Source organism: Ruditapes philippinarum, unplaced genomic scaffold, assembly GCF_026571515.1.
Source record: "Ruditapes philippinarum isolate M1 unplaced genomic scaffold, ASM2657151v2 ctg2662_1_1_1_1, whole genome shotgun sequence".
NCBI lineage: Eukaryota > Metazoa > Mollusca > Bivalvia > Venerida > Veneridae > Ruditapes > Ruditapes philippinarum.
Window position 1 is genome coordinate 71841 of NW_026863937.1, and position 21139 is coordinate 92979.

At 33.5% G+C, this 21139-nt stretch overlaps 2 protein-coding genes across 3 annotated transcripts in view; one reads left to right on the plus strand and one right to left on the minus strand.

Annotated features, from left to right (window-relative positions):
* The window catches only part of LOC132723886 (diacylglycerol lipase-beta-like), a 43790-nt gene extending 34587 nt beyond the window's left edge, over positions 1-9203 (minus strand). The window contains exons 1-7 of one of the 2 annotated variants that reach the window (XM_060708689.1): positions 9122-9203; positions 5423-5576; positions 5012-5259; positions 4397-4583; positions 3468-3555; positions 2647-2768; positions 161-331 (exon numbers count right to left, since the gene is read on the minus strand). In XM_060708689.1, coding sequence (XP_060564672.1) covers positions 161-331; positions 2647-2768; positions 3468-3555; positions 4397-4583; positions 5012-5259; positions 5423-5517 — 911 coding nt within the window. In that variant the 5' untranslated portion in view covers positions 5518-5576; positions 9122-9203. Of the gene's footprint in view, positions 1-160; positions 332-2646; positions 2769-3467; positions 3556-4396; positions 4584-5011; positions 5260-5422; positions 5577-9045 lie in introns of both variants that reach the window. The other variant, XM_060708690.1, reaches the window with a different exon arrangement.
* LOC132723888 (small ribosomal subunit protein uS7m-like) lies at positions 9147-20096 on the plus strand (the record flags this gene model as incomplete). Its single annotated transcript, XM_060708692.1, is given in 5 exon segments — positions 9147-9286; positions 16966-17127; positions 17660-17723; positions 18521-18691; positions 19959-20096. Coding segments are annotated over 5 exon segments (600 nt in total), but the record flags the coding sequence as incomplete, so codon positions are not given.
* Positions 20097-21139: the final 1043 nt, after the last annotated feature.

Genomic DNA, 21139 nt, shown 5'->3' on the forward strand with positions numbered 1-21139 from the left:
ATTGGCAAAGTATGTTCATATATCCGAATTCTGTAAAGACTGTTCACAGTGACTCCCTATCTATAATGACTTTTTTTCTTTATTCCCATCGAAGGTCACTGTAAACAGTTTTTACTGTACTATAAATTCATGAAATATTCATATCAATAATTATACTAACTTGAGTCTTGGCATTAATTTACATGTGGCCACTACTGGGTTGTTAAGACCAATGTAGTAGAACCATCCATAGCTTCCCAGAGCATATTTCATATATAGTGCTGCCTCACTGAAAGTCATCCATGATTTACGGCACATTGCAGGAGAGGGTACTGTTTTATAAGGTTTGCATCTACAACAACATATACATAAAGTTAATCTAATTTCAAATTACTATTTTAGCTGGAACTAAACCATTGATTAAATGCAAAATGTATTTAAAAAATGTTGTTGGTGGGTGTTGGTAATTTTGCACTCATGACAGCAGTAAGCCACATAGAACTTACCAGAGCACAGTTCAGCCACCGCATTATAAGTTCCTGGTCAGGCTGTCAAGCAGTTTACCAGTACTAGTTGCCTTCACTTCAATTTAAGGAATTGATAACTTCTGTACATGCCAGAACATAGGTACAATGCGAATGAGCCTAGATTTCATGATCAATCGCAACGAAAGTGACTGTACTGTTTGGAAATCAAACCCAGTTCACCTGATTCACAATTCAAAGCTCCATCTATTGAGCTAACCGGCCAGCTTTTATATATTAATTATATTTAATTATAAACAAATTACGTCCCATATTAAATGGTTGAATGAAATAATTGCAAGTACTTTCGTCATATGAAATCTATGAACATAACTATTAATATCTGTAATAACATTCATAATTAAATAACATTTGCTAATTAGCTTATGAGAAATTAGCCTATGATCTATAAATATGTATTTATTCTTACTTAAAGGTAATGTTGGCATGAAAGGTGAGACTGTTATTTCATTCTTTGGTCCTTACAAGTCCAACTTGTATCCTATCTACACATTAATTGAATTACAAGAGCCAGTGAGTCAAGAGTGATGAACTTAAAAATTTCTAATGTGCTAAAGGCTTTTGTTTTGATTTTGAATAATGATGCTTTTTTTTAAGTTACATCAAACTCTGTTAATTTGCAACATGTAAAGAGAGACCCCCTCATGTTATTTGTGCATTATTCTAAGTGCAGCAAAATTTTTAAAATTACATAATTTAAAAAATCTAGATGTATAACTTACTTAGAACAAGAGCACCACTAGGCGGAGCATTATATGCCCGAAAGTGTTTTTTTTTTTAATAAGGATGAAGCATTTGTAAGACATGGGAATTAGCTGTTCATCCTATAAAATTTTACAGCTGTAGGTTGATTAATACTTAAGTTATTAATAATGACCTTAACCTTTGACATTGTGACCCCAAAATCAATAGGGGTCTTCTACCTTATATGGACAATCATCCTAAGAAGTTTGAATATTGTGGGCCAACTGGAACTTTAATTATGCTCTAGAAACTATTTTCAGTATTAAGGTGAAAGTGACTTTGATCTTTGACCTTGTGACCCCAAAATCAATAGGGGTCTTCTACCCAATATGGACAATCATCCTATGAAGTTTGAATATTGTGGGCCAAATGGAACTTAAGTTATGCTCCGGAAACTGTTTTTGGTTTTAAGGTAATTGTGACCTTGACCTTTGACCTAGTGACCCCAAAATCAATAGGGGTCTTTTGCCCAATATGGACAATCATCCTATGAAGTTTGAATATTGTGGGCCAAATGGAACTTAAGTTATGCTCCAGAAACTGTCTTCAGTTTTAAGGATATAGTGATCTTGACATTTGACCTTTTGACCCCAAAATCAAAAGGGGTCTTCTACCCACAATGGACAATCATCCTATGAAGTTTGAACATTGTGGGTCAATTATAACTTAAGTTATGCTCTGGAAACTGTTTTCAGTATCAAGGTCATGGTGACCTTGACATTTGACCTTGTGACCCCAAAATCAATAGGGGTCTTCTACCCAATATGGACAATCAATCTATGAAGTTTGAACATTGTGGGTCGAATGGAACTTAAGTTATGCTCCGGAAACTGTTTTCAGTTTTTAAGTAATAGTGACCTTGACCTTTGACCTTTTGACCCCAAAATCAATAGGGATCTTCTACCCAATATGGACAATCATCCTATGAAGTTTGAACATTGTGGGCCAAATGGAACTTAAGTTATGCTCCGGAAACCAAATTGCTAACGGACAGACGGACGGACGTTCCAACATTTTGGGTTTAGGGGCTATTTTCTTTGTTATTTTCTTTGTTATCTTAAGGGCTACTAGCCCCTAAACCCTTTGATCACGGAATGAAACTATTGTTCTCTTTTGTTCTCTTTACTGTAACATAGCCCCTAAACCCAAAATGTTTGCTCGGACAGACTGACAGACGGATGCCAGGGGGTATAACATAATATGCCCTTTCGGGCATATAAAAACTGAATGTTCTTCACAGACAAGATAACAATTTACATCAGTGAGAAATTAAAGATTCACAACTGTATGCCTTTTTCATATGGCCTAGAACACCCTCGAGAAATGGCCTAGAAGGCCCTAAGTAGATAATGTGTTGTGTAAACTTGTATATATTTACCTCAGTCTACTGGTAAGTAATGGAGCATCAACTACATCTAGTTGTTGTCTAGTCTGATGTTGTTTATTGTAAACCAGTATTAAACCTGCTAGTATATCACTGGCAACCAGCTCTTCTTCTTTCTAAAAAAAATAATGTACTATAAGTGTTTTAAGGTCTTTTTTTTCCAAGGCTCTGCCTCAATCATCTATATAAACATATCCTGTAGGCTAGTGCATGTGTACTTATTTACTTTTGGAACCCTGCTTATTCCCCTGAATTTTTTAAATATTAAGTCTAGCTAGTTTGCGCATTGGTGCAGTCTTAATAAACTATATAATATAAAGGTCCCTGCTAAATTTAGATCTTTGACATTGAAACTGTTTGAAAGAATTAAAAGCCAGGGAAGTCTATTACATACATTTACTGTGTTAAAAGAAGAAACAACTCATGCCAGCATTTAAGATGCAGTAATGGCAGTAAGGCAGAATGATTAATGTGTTGGCCTTTTCACTCTTTACTTAGTAAGAAAGTATACCAGTGTTTAAATAACCTTAAAGCTTCCAACACAATCAAACTAATATAAATCCATATAAACTTATTTTTTCTTACAACAGACACTGTACACTAAGAAAGAAAATTAAAATCTGAAAAAAAAAACAACAACAAAAAACAGAGTTGTCATCTTCACTTTATTGACATTAAAAGTTTGGATCAAATTTCTGCATGAAAGCTATATCTTTAAATATTAAGATCTGCACACACTTTAAGTGAATATAAAATTATAACTGAGAGCCCACCGATTATTCTTCAATATCTAAAATAAAGTTTTAAAGTCTTACCTTGAATAGTTGCATGCAAACCCTTGACAGTGTTGAAAAAATATGTTGGTTTTCATTTGAACTGAGACAACAAAACAAACCTTTCCATCTGAAATATGGAGAAAAAGAAAATATATATATTTCACACTTAATAGAATATAACCAATGCATTTTCAGCCTTTGAGCCACATTATGTTCCAATAGAAACCATTAAAGTAGTGGATCCAATCTTATCAATTTAGCCTGGTTTTCATTTCAAGTGTCCAAAAAGTCAAATCCATATCACACCCTGAAATTTCCAGAGTCCAAAAGCTACATATCAAATCTATATCAGACACCATATAGCCTCGTTTTTATTTCTGGAGTCCAAAAGGTTCATATCAAATCCATTTAACACCCCATCTAGTCTCATTTTCATTTTTTGAGAGTCCAAAATCAATATGAAATCTTTAATGTAACTGAAGTAACAAAGTTCCGTCAAAAAATAGTGGTGTAAAATAAAGAGGTTATTAAACATGATCAAGAGCAATTTTTATTCTTTTGGACTCCTACACAGCTGCAAATCTGTCTAGCACCTGGTCTAATATAGTTTTAACAGCTGTGTACTTGTCCAATAGAATTCAGTATTGTACTCAACAATGTATAATAAGCTTATAATATTCTAATTTAAGAAATTTGTCAAATGTCAAAGACCAAGTTGGAAATCTGAAATTAAATGAGTGCAAATATTTTTATTTACAAAATGTATTTATTCATTATTTTACCAAATTCAAATTTACTTTTGAAAGCAATGACTAACAAGACTGCTGCATTACTTTAACAAATCAATAAGAAATTATGCATACATGTATTTCCTTATTTACATATATAAAACATATATTTTCACTCATGCATATTTCAAAATGCCAGTATTAAAAAAATGTAATATCTTTTGATGTAATAAGATATACCTTTTCTCCCAGTCATGTTTGGTGATGATAGCTTTATTCCTGTCTGACTTAAATTCAAACACAAACAATATAAGGACTACTTGTACAATGATTGCAAGCCAGCCAAGTATGACAGCAGCACATGCCAGCCAGTACACACGTGGTTGTGAATCACAAACTGGCATGTGTAAAGTTATTGATGCTGTCCCTGTTAGAAAAAAAAACTAAAGTGATAAATTTATGTTCTATCAATGCAAATTATATTCAAAATTTTAAGAAAAAAAAATATGATAAGATAATAAGTAATTGCCAATTTGGAAATTACATTGCACATGTACATGTATTTTTAAGCCTCATTGCCTTTTTAGTTTAAGTATAACTATTTTCACTAGGCCATGTCAATATTTCAAGTATTTTAACTAAAAATTGAACTCTGAACTATAGTTACATGGCTTATCAATAGACAGTAGCAAGGTCCTTCACTATTTCAAGAAATAATCAATTTTTTATGCACTTCTGAAACAATATTATACAATCAACTCCTATAGGTAATGGCATTTTAAATATGAAACTGAAGACCTGAAAAGTTACAGAAAAAACAACGATAAAACTTGATAATTTCAAATGAAATATTACCATAAATAGTCCAGAAAAATTCTGTTACAAGTATGACAAGCCTTGTATACAAAAACTTAGTAATATTCTTCCTGGGACTGTCATCTACGATGGTACCTCTCATGCTAACTTGTACAATCATGTAGTCAACGGCAACAGTCAATGCAAAAAACACCATCAGGCCACTTAAATAACTGTGAACTAAGTGTCCTGTACTACACTCAAAGTCATGAAGGTAGCGAACAAACTCCACTATTATGAAAATGATGCTGAAATGAAAAAAATCTTGTAATAACATGAATTTTCCATATCCAAAACAGTGAATATTTTATTGAAAAAAAAACAACTAAAAAGCTACACAGTCTATATAATAATTCTTTTTTTTTAAATTTTCAAACCATTTTCAAAGAAATTGATGAAAAATTAACTCACCCAATAAACTTCATCAGTATCTCAAGTGATGCAGAAAACACGAAATCATCGCTCCCCACATGTAACTGTTTATTGAATAACATTAATCTATGCATGTTGATCAGTTTAAAATGCCTTTGTTTCAAAAGTAGATTAAGGACATTCTATTCAGTATCTGTAAAATGAAAAAAAAAAAAAAAACATATTATTTCAATTATATCTTTTAATTTATTACTAAAGAACATCTGTATTACAATATATAAATGTTAGGAAGGTTGGATGTGTTCAGTATTCTGTATCTGTAAAATGAAGAGAAAAAAAACATGTTATTATTTCAATTATATCTTTTAACTTATTACTAAAGAACCTCTGTGTCACAGGGTCAAGTATACATTGTCCGTATTGCCAAGTGCTGTATATTTTTAATCTCTTTGTGTCAATGCCTGTCTCTGTATATTTAAATGTTATTGTCCATGTCCCTTCTTGATTTCCGTAGTTATTTTTTTAATTCATACACGCATAGCTCATATCACATATCCAATAGCTGTTACCTATATGTAATAGTACTTTGTAACCTCTTCAACCTCTTTGATTATCTTTTCTCGCTATTATTTCAATTTCCCTGCTAATCTGCACAACGCATGCGCACTTGAAATGAGAAATTGTTGACGCAGGCCACGGTTTTGTTGGAGTGAACAATAAATATTTTGAGTAGCGCATTACGTCTTTTTACAGACCCCTCTACCCCAGGTCCAGAACTCACAGCAGAGTCAACCAGCCCTTTGTTCTGTTTGATTCTGTTTCATAATTGGAGCCCAACAGGGGACCATGACTGTATACAGGTCAGCTCAGAGTTTAATGCACATTGCTCTGTAACTCTTGTGAAATTCGAGGATGAATTTCAATATAGCAGGGGAGTATGTCACGGTTCAGAACTGTTCACTATTTAGGGGAGAAAATGTGTAAACGGCTGTATAGCTCAGTCGGTAGAGCCGCAGTACGGTATTCTGAGGATCCCAGGTTGGAGTCCCGGTCAGGCTGCACATTTTCTCTCCCTGTGACATCTGTATTACAATATATAAATGTTAGGAAGGTTGGATGTGTTCAGTGATACCTGAGTAGGCTTTAACTTAAACATTTATGATTTCAAAAATAATATAAGTTTAAACAGATATTAAAAATAGTCTGAAAAGGAAAACTTTGGAACATCACATATTGCGTAGGACCTATGTGCTTAACAACCTGTTATGTCATCCCAAAACTTAAGACTGTCACAATTACTGTGTCACTACTAAATTCCAAGAACAAATAATTATTATCATGATATGTAACTGGCTTCCCTAGTCCAAGTAATTGTACTATGCAACAAGATATTGTGCTATTTTGTATATGGGCAGTATCTCTGAGATTCTGAACCAGAACAAATATCGAAACCTAGCTTTGGCGTGTCAATATATTTTTACAATTACCAGTGGCACAGAATAACATGTTGTTCTGCCCCAGATAAGACCTTAGGAATCTGTCACGAGAAAAAAGTTTTTGAAAATTTATTTGTCATTGTAACATTCAAGCCCAACAAACTGTGAGCTTTAGAGCTATTTAATAATAAAGATGATGGTCGCCCTTCAGACAGACATCAATGTAAAATCAGTCGGTCTTTCAGTCAAAATATTGAGACTATGTTACATTCATGCATATATTTCAAATAAGCATTTATATCCGTGAAAAAGTAAGTATATAGCACAGAAAAAAAACATGAAGATACATTTTTTCGTTATACAATAGGATCTTTCAAATATTTAGAGTGGTTGGACCAATGCTCGGCACATACCAATGCTCGGCGTAAAACATATTTTTTTTAGAATATTTGAAAATGTCTCGAGTTATCTCCGATTTAGGTCACTGGTGCTTTTATTTACATCTTTCACCATTTTATCCTGGTGTGGTTCACTGCTGGTAAAGTCACGTGACAATGCTAATAGCAGACGAACAACCGTATGTAATCTGCAACATATAAATTATTAAAATCTTTTAACACTAGAGTTCTGGGGCTGTAAAATTTAAACTAAAAGTTGGGTACTTGTAAATGTTTGAACCTAATTTGGTTGTTACAATTGGGTTTGCCTAAAATACGAAAGTGAGATTTTTGACGAAAGTGAGCGAAAGTAAGCGAAAGTGACTTTTAAAATTTGAATTGTACCGTTTTGATAGAATTTTACAGTAAAATTTCTGTTTGTAGACGTATATTATTAGCAACTAATTATATATATTATAATAAATAACCATAATCATGATAAAATCGCCATTTATTGGCCTAATTTCTATATACAAGTTCAGCGATCTTCCTTTCGCTCACATAGAAAAATACGAAAGTGACTTGTAAAGTATTAAATATAGAGTTTAAATTGAAAATGTACTAAATTTGCAGTTTGTAGACGTGTATTATAAAGAAATTAATATTATTTATTTTCTAAATTAATCATTATGATGATTTATAGTTTTATACCCCTTTTTTGTATAATTTCTATATGCAATATATCAGTGATCTTCCTTTCGCTTACATTGAAAATACAAAAGTGTTTGAATTTGAGTTTGAATTGAAATTGTACTTAAATTGCAGTTTGTAAACCTATATTATCAGAAATCAATAATTTCATATTCAACACTATATTTAAATTTTAAAAACACTATATTTGATATTTCAGAAGTCACTTTCGTATTTTCTATGTGAGCGAAAGGAAGATTGCTGAACTTGTACATGTATGTAGAAATTATGTAAAAAATGGGGTAAAAATCATCATAATGATTATTTTTTGAATTTTTTTTTATATATTTCTGATAGTATACGTTTACAAACTGCAATTTTAGTATAAATTTCAATAAAAACTCTATATTTAATATTTTACAAGTCACTTTCGTATTTTTCTATGTGAGCGAAAGGAAGATCTCAGAACTTGTGTATAGAAATTATGCAAATAAATGGCGATTAAATCATCATAGTGATTATTTTTGAAAAGAAATTTTATAAGTTGCTAATAATATACGTCTACAAACAGAAAATTCACTGTAAAATTCTATTAAAACGGTACAATTCAAATTTTAAAAGTCACTTTCGCTCACTTTCGTCAAAAATCTCACTTTCGTATTTTAGGCATACCGGTTACAATTTATTCAATATGTTTTCTTCAAAAGATAAAAAAAGAGATTTTATTCGAAAAACAATCCTGCATCATGTAGTATTGTACGCCGAGCTATGGTACAATTTCACACAAATCACTCTTGTTTATCCGGAATATCTATAGCTCCAGCCATGTACATCATTATGTGATTAGCAAATTTTACACAATGGCTATTTAAAACAATATCATCGGTCTTGAAAATGGGCATAAAACATTGAGGTTTGTTGTCGTTGATTTGAATATACCATATCAAATATAGTATTTTTACACCGAGCGTTGGTCCACCCACTCTAGCCTAATTAATTCGGCGTGAACGGTTTGACCCATTTTACAGACTTTTTCGTCCAAAATTATCTCGGTGTCTCTTTGACAAGTCTAAATTAGTTGGACTACACCCACTCTAGAATTTCTATTTCAAAGAAGACCCTGGTTACAAGTTACAAAATTGTCAAATAATAAAATCACCATTCAATCAATTTCCTAAATACAACATTCTGCTTAACAAGTTTAAATAACAAGCATAATACTGATAAGAAATTACCAATTACGCTGAAATATAGGCTAGGCTAAAATAATTCAAGAATCTCAGATGTAAACAAAAGTGATTTTCACAATTGTCTATCCACACTCACACCGCAAAAATGGCAGCCCTCTGTCGCAATGTCACAAAGTTGATTTTACGCGAAAAACGACCGATTTGTGCTATGTAAGCGTGACAACTAAAGTTGTTTTTGTAAAATATAACATGATAAATCAAAGAAATATGCAAAATGAAAGTCAGATGACGTTATTAAAAAATTAACATAATATTGTAATGGTAGATAATTCGGATGAAGGTTTTCGGATATTATGCCCTATCCAGCATATTCTAGTTCTAGTTCTAGTTCTACACCATACTGCTTTAAAATCGTTTACGATCACTCTAAGCAGGTATACATTGTATACATTTTTAAGAGACAGTTATGAGATACAAGGGAATCCGGGAACCAGCCCCTAGCTCTTATTGAATAGACCCCTTGGTTCTTTTACATGCCCAGTGTATAGCACTGATACATGCGGGGATTACCTGGATTTCTAACCAGTACACCTCTAGTTAGGTGGGAAACACTGAAAGTGTCTCTGAAAAATCCCAAGGTTATAACCCAGGATCGAACCCGGGACCTCAGGAGTGATAATCAGTGGTCTAACCAACTGAGCTATCGCGCCACCTTATATACATATTAATGCAGCTTTATGTCAGGTCAACTCGTCACCTATCGGTGAATTTGGCCCCAACTTCCGGAACGAGTCATCTCATCACTTTTAGATAATAAAAAGCAGGCTGAATAAAATGGTTTAAAATTAAGTTTCATGTAAAAGAATTTTTTTATATATTAGATGTTAACCGAAAAATAAAATGTCATATTATATTGAAATTCATTTACTTTATTAGAATAATGAAAAAATGTGTGCAGGGTTCTAGCCAGCCTACGGGAAACGGACAAAAGCCCTCCTGTCAAAAAATGACTAGGCGGACAAAAGCCCTCCCGTGAATATGACAGGGCAGACAAAAGCCCTCCCATGAAAATGACTGGGCAGACAAAAGCCCTCCCGTGAAATTAACAAGGCGGACAAAAGCCCTCCCGTAACAAAAATAAATATGTATGTTGAATACCTGTGTTTTTTTCAATGCACTCAACATATTAAAATTGTTACATATATTTATTGTTATTATGCCCCCATTTCAAAGAAAAGGGGGTATATTGCTTTGCACTTGTCGGTCCGTCGGTCTGTCGGTCCGTCGGTCCGTCGGTCCGTAGACCAAATGGTTTCCGAGTGATAACTAAAGAACCCTTAGGCCTAGGAACTTCAAACTTGGTATGGTGATTGGTCATGACAAGTAGATGACCCCTATTGATTTTGGGGTCAAGGGGTCAAAGGTCAAGGTCACATTGACCTTGTAAGCAAAAACGGTTTCCGATCAATAACTAAAGAACCTTAAGGCCTAGGAACTTCAAACTTGGTATGGTGATTTATCATGATCAGTAGATGACCCCTATTGATTTTGGGGTCAAGGGGTCAAAGGTCAAGGTCACATTGACCTTGTAAGCAAAAACGGTTTCCGATCAATAAGTAAAGAACCTTAAGGCCTAGGAACTTCAAACTTGGTATGGTGATTGGTCATGATCAGTAGATGATCCCTATTGATTTATGGGTCAAGGGGTCAAAGGTCAAGGTCACATTGACCTCTTGGGTAAAAACGGTTTCCGATCAATAACAAAAGAACCCTTAGGCCTAGGAACTTCAAACTTGGTATGGTGATTGGTTATGACCAGCAGATGACCCCTATTGATTTTGGGGTTAAGTGGTCAAAGGTCAAGGTCACATTGACCTTGTAGGTAAAAACGGTTTCCGATCAATAACGAAAGAACCCTTAGGCCTAGGGACTTCAAACTTGATATGGTGATTGGTCATGATCAGTAGATGACCCCTATTGATTTTGGGGTTAAGGGGTCAAAGGTCAAGGTCACATTGACCTTGTAGGTAAAAACGGTTTCCGATCAATAACGAAAGAACCCTTAGGCCTAGGGACTACAAACTTAATATGGTGATTGGTCATGATCAGTAGAGGTCCCTTATTGATTTTGGGGTCAAGGGGTCAAAGGTCAAGGTCACATTGACCTCTTAGGTAAAAACAGTTTCGGATCAATAACTAAAGAACCCTTAGGCCTAGGAACTTCAAACTTGGTATGGTGATTGGTCATGATCAGTAGATGACCCCTATTGATTTTGGGGTTAAGGGGTCAAAGGTCAAGGTCACATTGACCTCTTAGGTAAAAGCAGTTTCCGATCAATAACTTAAGAACCCTTAGGCCTAGGAACTTCAAACTTGGTATGGTGATTGGTCATGACCAGCAGATGACCCCTACTGATTTTGGGGTTAAGGGGTCAAAGGGAAAGGTCACATTGACCTTGTAGGTAAAAATGCTTTCCGCTCAATAACTTAAGAACCCTTAGGCCTAGGAACTTCAAACTTGGTATGGTGATTGGTCATGACCAGCAGATGACCTATTGTTTTTAGGGTCAAGGGGTCAAAGGTCATGTAACATTGACCTTGTAGGTAAAAACGGTTTCCGATCAATTAACTAAAAACGCTTAGGCCTAGGAACTTCAAACTTTGTATGATGATTGGTGGTGACCAGCAGATGACCCCTATTGAGTTTTGGGTCAAGGGGTCAAAGGTCAAGGTCACATCGACCTTGTAAGTAAAAACGGTTTCTGATCAATAACTTAAGAACGCTTTGGCCTAGGAACTTCAAACTTGGTATGGTGATTTTTCATGACCAGCAGATTACCCCTTTCGATTTTGGGATCAAGGGGTCAAAGGTCAAGGTCACATTGACCTTGTAAGTAAAAAAGGTTTCTGATCAATAACTAAAGAACACTTCGGCCTAGGAATTTCAAACTTGGCATAGTGATTGGTCATGATCAGCAGATGACCCCTATTGATTTTGGGGTCAAAGGTCAAGGTCACATTGACATTGTATGTTAAAACGGTTTTGGATCAATAATAAAAGAACCCTTAGGCCTAGGAACTTCAAACTTGGCATGGTGATTAGTCATGACCAGCAAATGACCCCTATTGATTTTGGGGTCAAGGGGTCAAAGGTCAAGGTCACATTGACCTTGTAAGTAAAAACGGTTTCTGATCAATTAAGTAAAAACGCTAAGGCCTAGGAACTTCAAACTTTGTATGATGATTTGTCTTGACCAGCAGATGACCCCTATTGAGTTTTGGGTCAAGGGGTCAAAGGTCAAGGTCATGACCAGTAGATACTTGATAACCCTTATTAATTGTTTGATCACTGGGTCAGAAGTCATGCATAATTACCTTATCACATGAATAATTGGCTGCTGATAGGGGGCATACATGTTTTACAAACATATCTTGTTTTCAATTGGCCTAAGTATGTGTATGAGCTAGAACCACCTTTTATTCTAAACATACCTTCCTCAAATGTTTAAAGAGGTAACTTTTTACACGATTGTGGTTAAAATCAAAGTCACTTTTAAAAGTAATTGACTCATTACAAGGCACATTATAAATGTCTTTAACTTTTAAGTTAGATAATTTGAACTTCTTTTCATCATTTATTATGCCCCCACTTCGAAGAAGAGGGGGTATATTGCTTTGCACTTGTCGGTCCGTCCCGTCCGTCGGTCCATAGACCAAATGGTTTCCGAGTGATAACTAAAGAACCCTTAGGCCTAGGAACTTCAAACTTGGTATGGTGATTGGTCATGATCAGTAGATGACCCCTATTGATTTTGGGGTCAAGGGGTCAAAGGTCAAGGTCACATTGACCTTTTAGGTAAAAACGGTTTCCAATCAATAACTAAAGAACCCTTAGGCCTAGGAACTTCAAACTTGGTATGGTGATTGGTCATGATCAGTAGATGACCCCTATTGGTTTTGGGGTTAAGGGTCAAAGGTCAAGGTCACATTGACCTTGTAGGTAAAAACGGTTTCTGATCAATAACTAAAGAACGCTTAGGCCTAGGAACTTCAAACTTTGTATGATGTTTGGTCATTACCAGTAGATGACCCCTATTGATTTTGGGGTCAAGGGGTCAATGTCATATTGACCTTGTACTTAATGACGGTTTCTGACCAATAACTCAACAACTCAAGTTGCCTTGGTTGATATTTTTATATTAAACTAAAAATGCTTTTGGTATACACATTTGAAGGTCTTATGTAATATAACAACTTGGCTGTCATTAATGAGGCCTACATGATTCATAAAATTTATGCATATATTATTTGGTAAGATTTGTAATAACTTAAATTGCTGCACACAACCTATGGGGTCACAATAATTATTACCTTGTGACTAGTCATGACCAGTAGATACTAGATAACCCTTATTAATTGTTTGTTCACTGGGTCAGAAGTCATGCATAATAACCTGATCACATGACTAATTGGCTGCCGATAGGGGGCATACATGTTTTACAAACATATCTTGTTACTATATAAATCTTAACTTCACATAGGAGTAAACCTTCATATCTACGTGAATAAATATGCACTTACAGACTTTAGCACTAATTATTCAGATGCCTCTCAGGAATGTGCTCAAGCTCATACAAACACGGTTAATGCCAATGGAAAACAAAAATATTCATGATTACAATTTTAATATGTTGAGTGCATTGAAAAGAAAATATAAACTATTCAATGTACATATATGTATTTGCTGTTGGAGGGCTTTTGTCCGCCCTATTATTTTCACGGGAGGGCTTTTGTCTGACCATCCCAGAGGCGTCCCGGAAAAATAAAAATTTGGAACTTGCAGCAAGAACAATTCTAATGTTATGCAATTATATTTGCATGTTAATTATCCTAAGACGTTCATATCAGATAGATTTTCCCAGACATTTTAGTAATACACAAAAATTGTTGACACTAATCCACTGATAAATAAATATGTGTGACCTTTCTCGTCAATTAAAAGATTGTTTACCTCCTGCTGCTTGCTGGGCAAATGTGTCAACAACTGTCTGCATAAATGACTCAGCCTACATTTACCTAGCAGTTTGTCATGTATGCACATCGGCAAAGTCTTTTGAAGTCTTGATAAGACCGCCCTTAAATGATGATTGACACCAAACGATCTCTTACACCTGTCAATCACTTGTCTCCAGCATCAGTGTATTAAGAAGGGTGGTGTGAAATTTAATTTTGTAACAAATTCTGATTTTAGATCATTAGTTTCGATTTTTTTTATACATTTGTAAGGAAATACTTGTATCGTAATAATTTTACAAGTTCTTCAAATGTTTGCATACTTGCAATTATTTTGGAAGTGTGGTGATTTTGTGCATTATTTTTAACATATGAGTCTTTAGACTATTACTAAAAAATGTTTTAATTTGTTAAAAAATAGAAAGGTTCATTTCATTTCTGTGATATAAAGCGCGGTGACTTTTCGGAGATATATCGCGGTGATTTAATGGTGAGTGTTCCTCACCATGAAGCTTCCACATTGATGGTTCTGGCTTCAAAAACTTTATAAGTCGCTTTTTTAACATTTTTTCTTTTGTCATATGTGGCACTGTCAAGGCATAGTTCTTCTCCGAAATATAGTATTTATCACAATTCAACATCAAATAGACAGTTTTATCTGTTTCTATATTCCCTCCTTTTTCCCTTCTGTTGACAATTTTCCCCTCTCCATGGGCCCTGCCACCACTCCCCTTAATATAACAAAAGCACAGGCCTTAAACTGTTAGTAGCTCAATTTTTATGCCACTGCAGCATCTGCGATGCGGTGGCATACCACCGCAGCATCTGCGATGCGGTGGCATATAGCGATTCACCTGTGTGTATGTGTGTGTTTGTGTGTGTGTTATATAGATTATATAGTGAACTTAAAAAATCTTCTTGTGAAAAATCACTAGTCCAATTTCAACCAAACTTGGCAGGATTGTTCCTTTGGTGAAGGGCTTCCAAAGTTGTTCAAAGAATTTCATTCCATGCAGAAATCTGGTTGCCATGGCAACCAAAAGGAATTATAAGAATAAATTAAAAAAATCTTCTTGTAAAGACCCAAAAGGCCTAGAGCTTAGATATTTTGCATAAGGCATTGTCTGGTAGACCTCTAACAAGATTGTTCAAATTATAGCCCTGGGGTCAAAATTGGCCCGCCCCAGGGGTCATTGATTTTCACTATGTACATATAGTAAAAACTTAAAATACCTTCTTGTAAAACCCAAAAGGCCTAGAGCTTAGATATTTTGCATAAGGCATCATCTGGTAGACTCTTACCAAGATTGTTCAAATTATAGCCCTTGGGTCAAAATCGGCCCCGCCCCGGGGTCATTGATTTTCGCTATATGTACATATAGTAAAAACTTAAAACACCTTCTTGTAAAGACCCAAAAGGCTTAGAGCTTAGATATTTTGCATAAGGCATTGTCTGGTAGACCTCTATCCAGATTGTTCAAATTATAGCCCTGGGGTCAAAATCGGCCTGTCCCAGGGGTCATTGGTTTTCCTCATATGTATATAGTAAAAACTTTATAAAATTCTTCTAGCAATTGACAAATGCGAAAGGTTAGATATTTTGCATGAAACATTGTGTTGTAAAACTCTAGCAAGATTGTTCAAATTATAGCCCTGGGGTCAAAATTGTCCCCGCCCTGGGGGTCATTGATTTCAATATATACATAATTATAGTAAAAATAAAAAAATCTTATTGTCTGAAGGTACAAGGCTTTGAGTTTTAATATTTGTTAAATAATATCATCTAAAGGTACTCTACCAAAGTTGTTCAAATTTTGCCTCTTGTGTCAAAATTAGCCCCGCCCCTGGGAGCCATAGTTTTATCCTATATGTATATAGTTAAAACTTAAAGAAATAATCTTCTCTAAATTTACAAAGGATAAAGTTAAGATATTTTGCATGAAACATTGTGTAGTGAACCTCTAGCAAGATTGTTCAAATTATAGCCCTGGGGTCAAAATTGATTCCGCCCCGGGGGTCATTGATTTTCATTATGTACATATAGTGAAAAAAAAAAATTTTGTCTGAAGGTTCAAGGCATAGAGCTTTGATGTTTGATATATAATACCATCTATAGGTCCTCTACCAAAGTTGTTCAAATGTCAAAAATTGGCCCTGCCCGGGGGCAGTGATTCTCATTATGTACATGTAATAAAACAAATGTTTTCTGAATGGGAGAAAGCTATAGCTTAGATATTTGACTTGAAATGTTGTTTGGTGGACCTGTATCAAGATTGTTATTAAACCCTTGGGTCAAAATTATGCCTTGCCCAAGGGGACAGTGACCTACTTTCTTGTCCTTTGATGTACAGCAATGACATTTTGACCATGTGCACAGTTTTAGTTGTAAAATTGAACTTTGACCTAGATTTTGATGATGTGACCTACTTTCTTGTCCTTTGATGTACAGCTATGAAATTTGAACCATGCGGTGGCATAGCATTTTTCTCAAATGCAATCTTGTTGTATTTTGACATTGAAATCTTTGAAGCTTTGGATAGATTGTTTGAAATTCAAAGCAGAGGAATTCCATTTAACAAATATAGGTTAACTATTATATTTTTGTTCTAAGTCTTTTGAAACTATTGGATCCCCATTCCTGCAATCTCTTATGGTTTATAATCATGTATTTTTTGGTGGAAAATGAGTGGAAAAAAGATAACTTAGTAACCAAAATGATTTTTTTTTAATTTCACTGCAAAACTCTTCACACAAACCTTAAGAATTGTGTACAGGAAAAAAGTATGCCTCAGTAATAAATGATAAATTCAGATGACATTTCAAACCTCTAATAATAAAAGATACCTCCTTACAAAATATTTCTTAATGTTTTTCAGATTAGTAAGAAATTCCAAGTATGACAGCAGATATATAGAGAACATAAAAACATTAGAAGAACTAAAGCAACCGATTCCACCAGGTGATATCCGGCACTATAAAAAGATAAAAGCTGCAGTCACAGATGACAACTCTTTTACAGACTTTGACCCTGTTGTTCAGTATGTTTTGTTAAAAATTAGTTAAAACATGCCATTTAAGTCTTTAAACAATGTATCTGTTCATTTATTTCAGCTTCATTTTAAGACAAATATTCCCAGTGAAAATCGCAAAACCTTGCACAAATGTTAATTAATTAGGGGAAAAATTTCTGGTTTTCATTTTTTATTTTTATCGTTTTTTTTGTTAATATTGTAAATAATTACATTACATAGTAATCATCTTCTGTGACTTTTACGACTGGTAAGCACAAATAGTTAATTAGTTGTTTCAAACAGGCTTTCAGAGCTAATGATTTAAATATTCTTTTTCCTTGATGATAACTATGTAATGTACATTTTAACAAGAGTACAACTAGTTGCACTTTCCTGTATCCCTGAATTAAAAAAAAACAAAAAAACAATATATTCCATTTAGTTTTTTTTTTAAACAAATTATTATATGGTTTTAATGATGTCTCACTAAGTTAAAACTTTAATTAAAATCTGATTAAAATTAAGTAAATTTACATTGCATTGTTGTCTATTTCTATAGGAAGTTCATAAACATGATGGTGAAAGGAGGAAATAAAGCATTAGCAAGGTCTCATCTTGAAGAGGTAAAAGTTTTTAAGATCCTTAATTTATATCAAGTTGTAATACTCTATGTTTATAACAATGATTATCATTTAAAAGTTGTGACAGTTATCTATCTTATCTATACACAGCTACTGCAAATTTGTGGTTAGTCATTTCAAGAATAGCAGTTTTGCAGTTCATTTATATGAGATTTAAATTCTTTATTAATTAAGACTTTTGACAGGTTATATAACCTAGTTGCTCAGATGATGTTTACCTATAACCATTTATACCTGGCCATGATACCTGTTGAAATGTTTATAAATAATAATGTATCTGTAATGTCTGTTTGATAAGAACACATTAAAATACTAATAAATGAATGTTAGTGGTTGGTTATAAGGTGAAGTATATTATTCATGAATCATGTTGACATTTACCTCTTCCTGCATTTTAAACATAGTTTAATATTTGGTACTTTAGTTTGATTGCCTCATAGAACAAAACTTTTCAGCTGTAAAAAGTATTTAGCCTATGCTTTACTCATATGTATATAATATGGCAATTTCCTTGTCAGTGCAAAGTCTTGTTTCTTCATTTGTAAATAGAGACTTAATTGTCTTTTAACATATATCTCCATGGCTTTCATAGAAGCTTAGTAACTATTTATGTCCTCTTTAAATTGTTATACCACAGTAGAAACATACTTTTTTTAATACAAATTAAATGTGCCCTTGATTTAAAATTAATTATGTGACCATTACCAAATTAAACATAGATATAGAAATATAGTTTAGCATGTACATATTCTTCAATGTGATAAAATGTATGTTTTCAGGCATTTGAGGTTGTGAAAAGAGCTCAGTTAGAAAGTTATCATAAAGCTAGTAGTGAAGAGATGAAAGCAACTATTGAACTAGATCCAGTCGTAGTATTTCACCAAGCCCTTGAAAATGGCGAACCTTTACTTATAATAACAAAAGTTGTCAAAAGTGGTCAAACTTATATGGTATGAAATGTTTCCCATATATTACTGTTTCATTGGGTTTTAACTTTTAAGCTTTATAACATGCAGACATTGTTACAGAGTACAAATGTATAATATATTTAAATATTATAGACTTTTTTGCCCTTCCTTGTATTATTTTAGGCAGAAGTGAGTACCTGAGTAAAGGTGGATAACTTTCTCACATCAAAGAATTTCATATCCCTTGATGAATTTGAATCTACATTTTGTAAAATCCACAATCTCCCATAAATGGTTCTATTGTGAAGCTTTGGTTGACTTTGCCAACATTGTATCAATTATAACACAAAGATGTAAAATATTTGTTGTTATATATTCCTATGATCAGTAGATCATACTAATTTTGGAATCATTGCATCATTCCTTATTTATTTGTTAGAAAGATTTGAAGTTCAACTAATTGAGAACAGTTGGACAAAACTACTCACCCGGGCAGCGAGGCAACACTGTTAAAAATTTTACATACAACATCATATATTATCAACTACTTATGATATTTGCTTATCATTTTACACACTTATTTGAAACATAATAGGTCACCATACAAGGGTCAAACTTGCAAACTTTAACAATTTCTTGTTAAAGTTTTTCTTGCATTATCAATCTAAAAACTATTGAAGATCAAGATACAAATGTACATGTATTAACTTGAATGCTTGTCTTTGGATGATAATTAGAGGTCAGTATCCAAGGCCTGTATCTCTGATATGGACTTTGTGACCCTTTGCAAACTTAAAATTCTTGTTTCATGTTTTGCATGCAACATCAAATCTTCAATACTACTGAAGATATTCACTTGAAACTTAATACACATAACTAGAGGTGATAATATAAAAACAGTATTTGATGGGTTGATGAAACTTAAGTTGTTGATAAATGGCCATATGAAGACCATGCACTTCATTTTTTTTGTAGTAGAAATGTGGTTGCTAATGTAACATAACAGGTCAATCTGGGATATCTAAAAAGAAAACATGTTATGTAAAAAAATTCTGTTGGACTTTATAGTATATGTTATGAAGCAGACTAAATATAACTTTGATTCTTTCATTTTCAATCAATTGTTTTTGATTTCTTTGCTCTCCAGGTATCTTCCCCATGTAGAATTTTTCCATGTTGGGTCTTTCTTGAGATATAATATTGAGAGGTACCAACAATATTAAGCAATGGTTTGGCAGTATTTTGTGAATAAACTCGGCTCTATCTATGTTCATCATATATATTGAACATATGAACTTGAATATTTCAGGTACCAATCGCAGCATCAGATAAAAGAAAGAAGTTTTTTAGTATGAAGTGGTTGATTGAGGCTGGAATGGAAAAAGATAGGTCAAAGAGATTTTATCAACAACTTGGGGAAGAAATTGTAGCAGCCTATTATCATAAAGTAAGTGTACATGTAAACTTTATCATTGTACTCAGCCAATCAAAGTTTCAGTCTTTAATTGAAATATTTCAGTTGTCTGGACATTGTACACTAGAAGTTGTAATATTTTTATTGTTGTCCTAAGATTAAAGATTATATGGTACATCTATGTTATGAACTTTTCTTACTCAAAAATTTGACAGTGTTGTCACCAGCTGCTGAGGTTCATGTATAATTTTTCAATATGTGGTGACTAAATTTGCAAATGGTGCTTGTCTACTATAGACATTTCTGAGAAATTGGGCATAAAGGCTATGTTATTCACTGATGCATATTCATTACTCATACAATTTACATCTCATCTTTAATTGTCAATAACTTTCATTCAGAATAATTTTATTGTCCAAGCATCTCATAGAACTATTATGAAGTTTGGTTATACACATGTACATGTATTTTAACTGACACAAGTTATAATTATATTGATTTAATCCTTATCTTGCCTTATTTGTACTGTCATTTTTTCTGCTTTGAATAAGGAACAGTCTATTGTAAATTAAAGAAACTCCCCTTAAGTCAAAATGCCTGAAAACACTGTACATAGATCAACTTTAATAGGCTCTTAATGCAGAAAGATATGAAAAAAAGTATGCAGTACTCATAATTCAAATTTGATTGAAAATCAGTGCTTAGTGTGATTGAATCATTTTTAAGGTTATTTCAGTTAAAGACATTAAAAGTGTGTAATTGGTTTTTACTTTTTAGGTCATTTGGAACAATAAAAAAATACTATTCTGGAAAGAAGGAGTGAGCAAATGATTTGAAAAAATTACATGTAGAACTACATTAAATAGTGTAAAAATCTTTCAAAAAATATTTTCAGTCCCATTTATGTAACGTTGGTGTAGTCCCTTTGATATAAATGGGTTTCAACCTCAAAGTTCTAAGATTTAGAGGTCAATAGCATTTGGTCTAGTATCACTGCATAACATGCTAGCTGGACTGACTCTATACTGGTGGTACATGTACATGGTGTATATACAAATCTTTATAGTTACTATAAC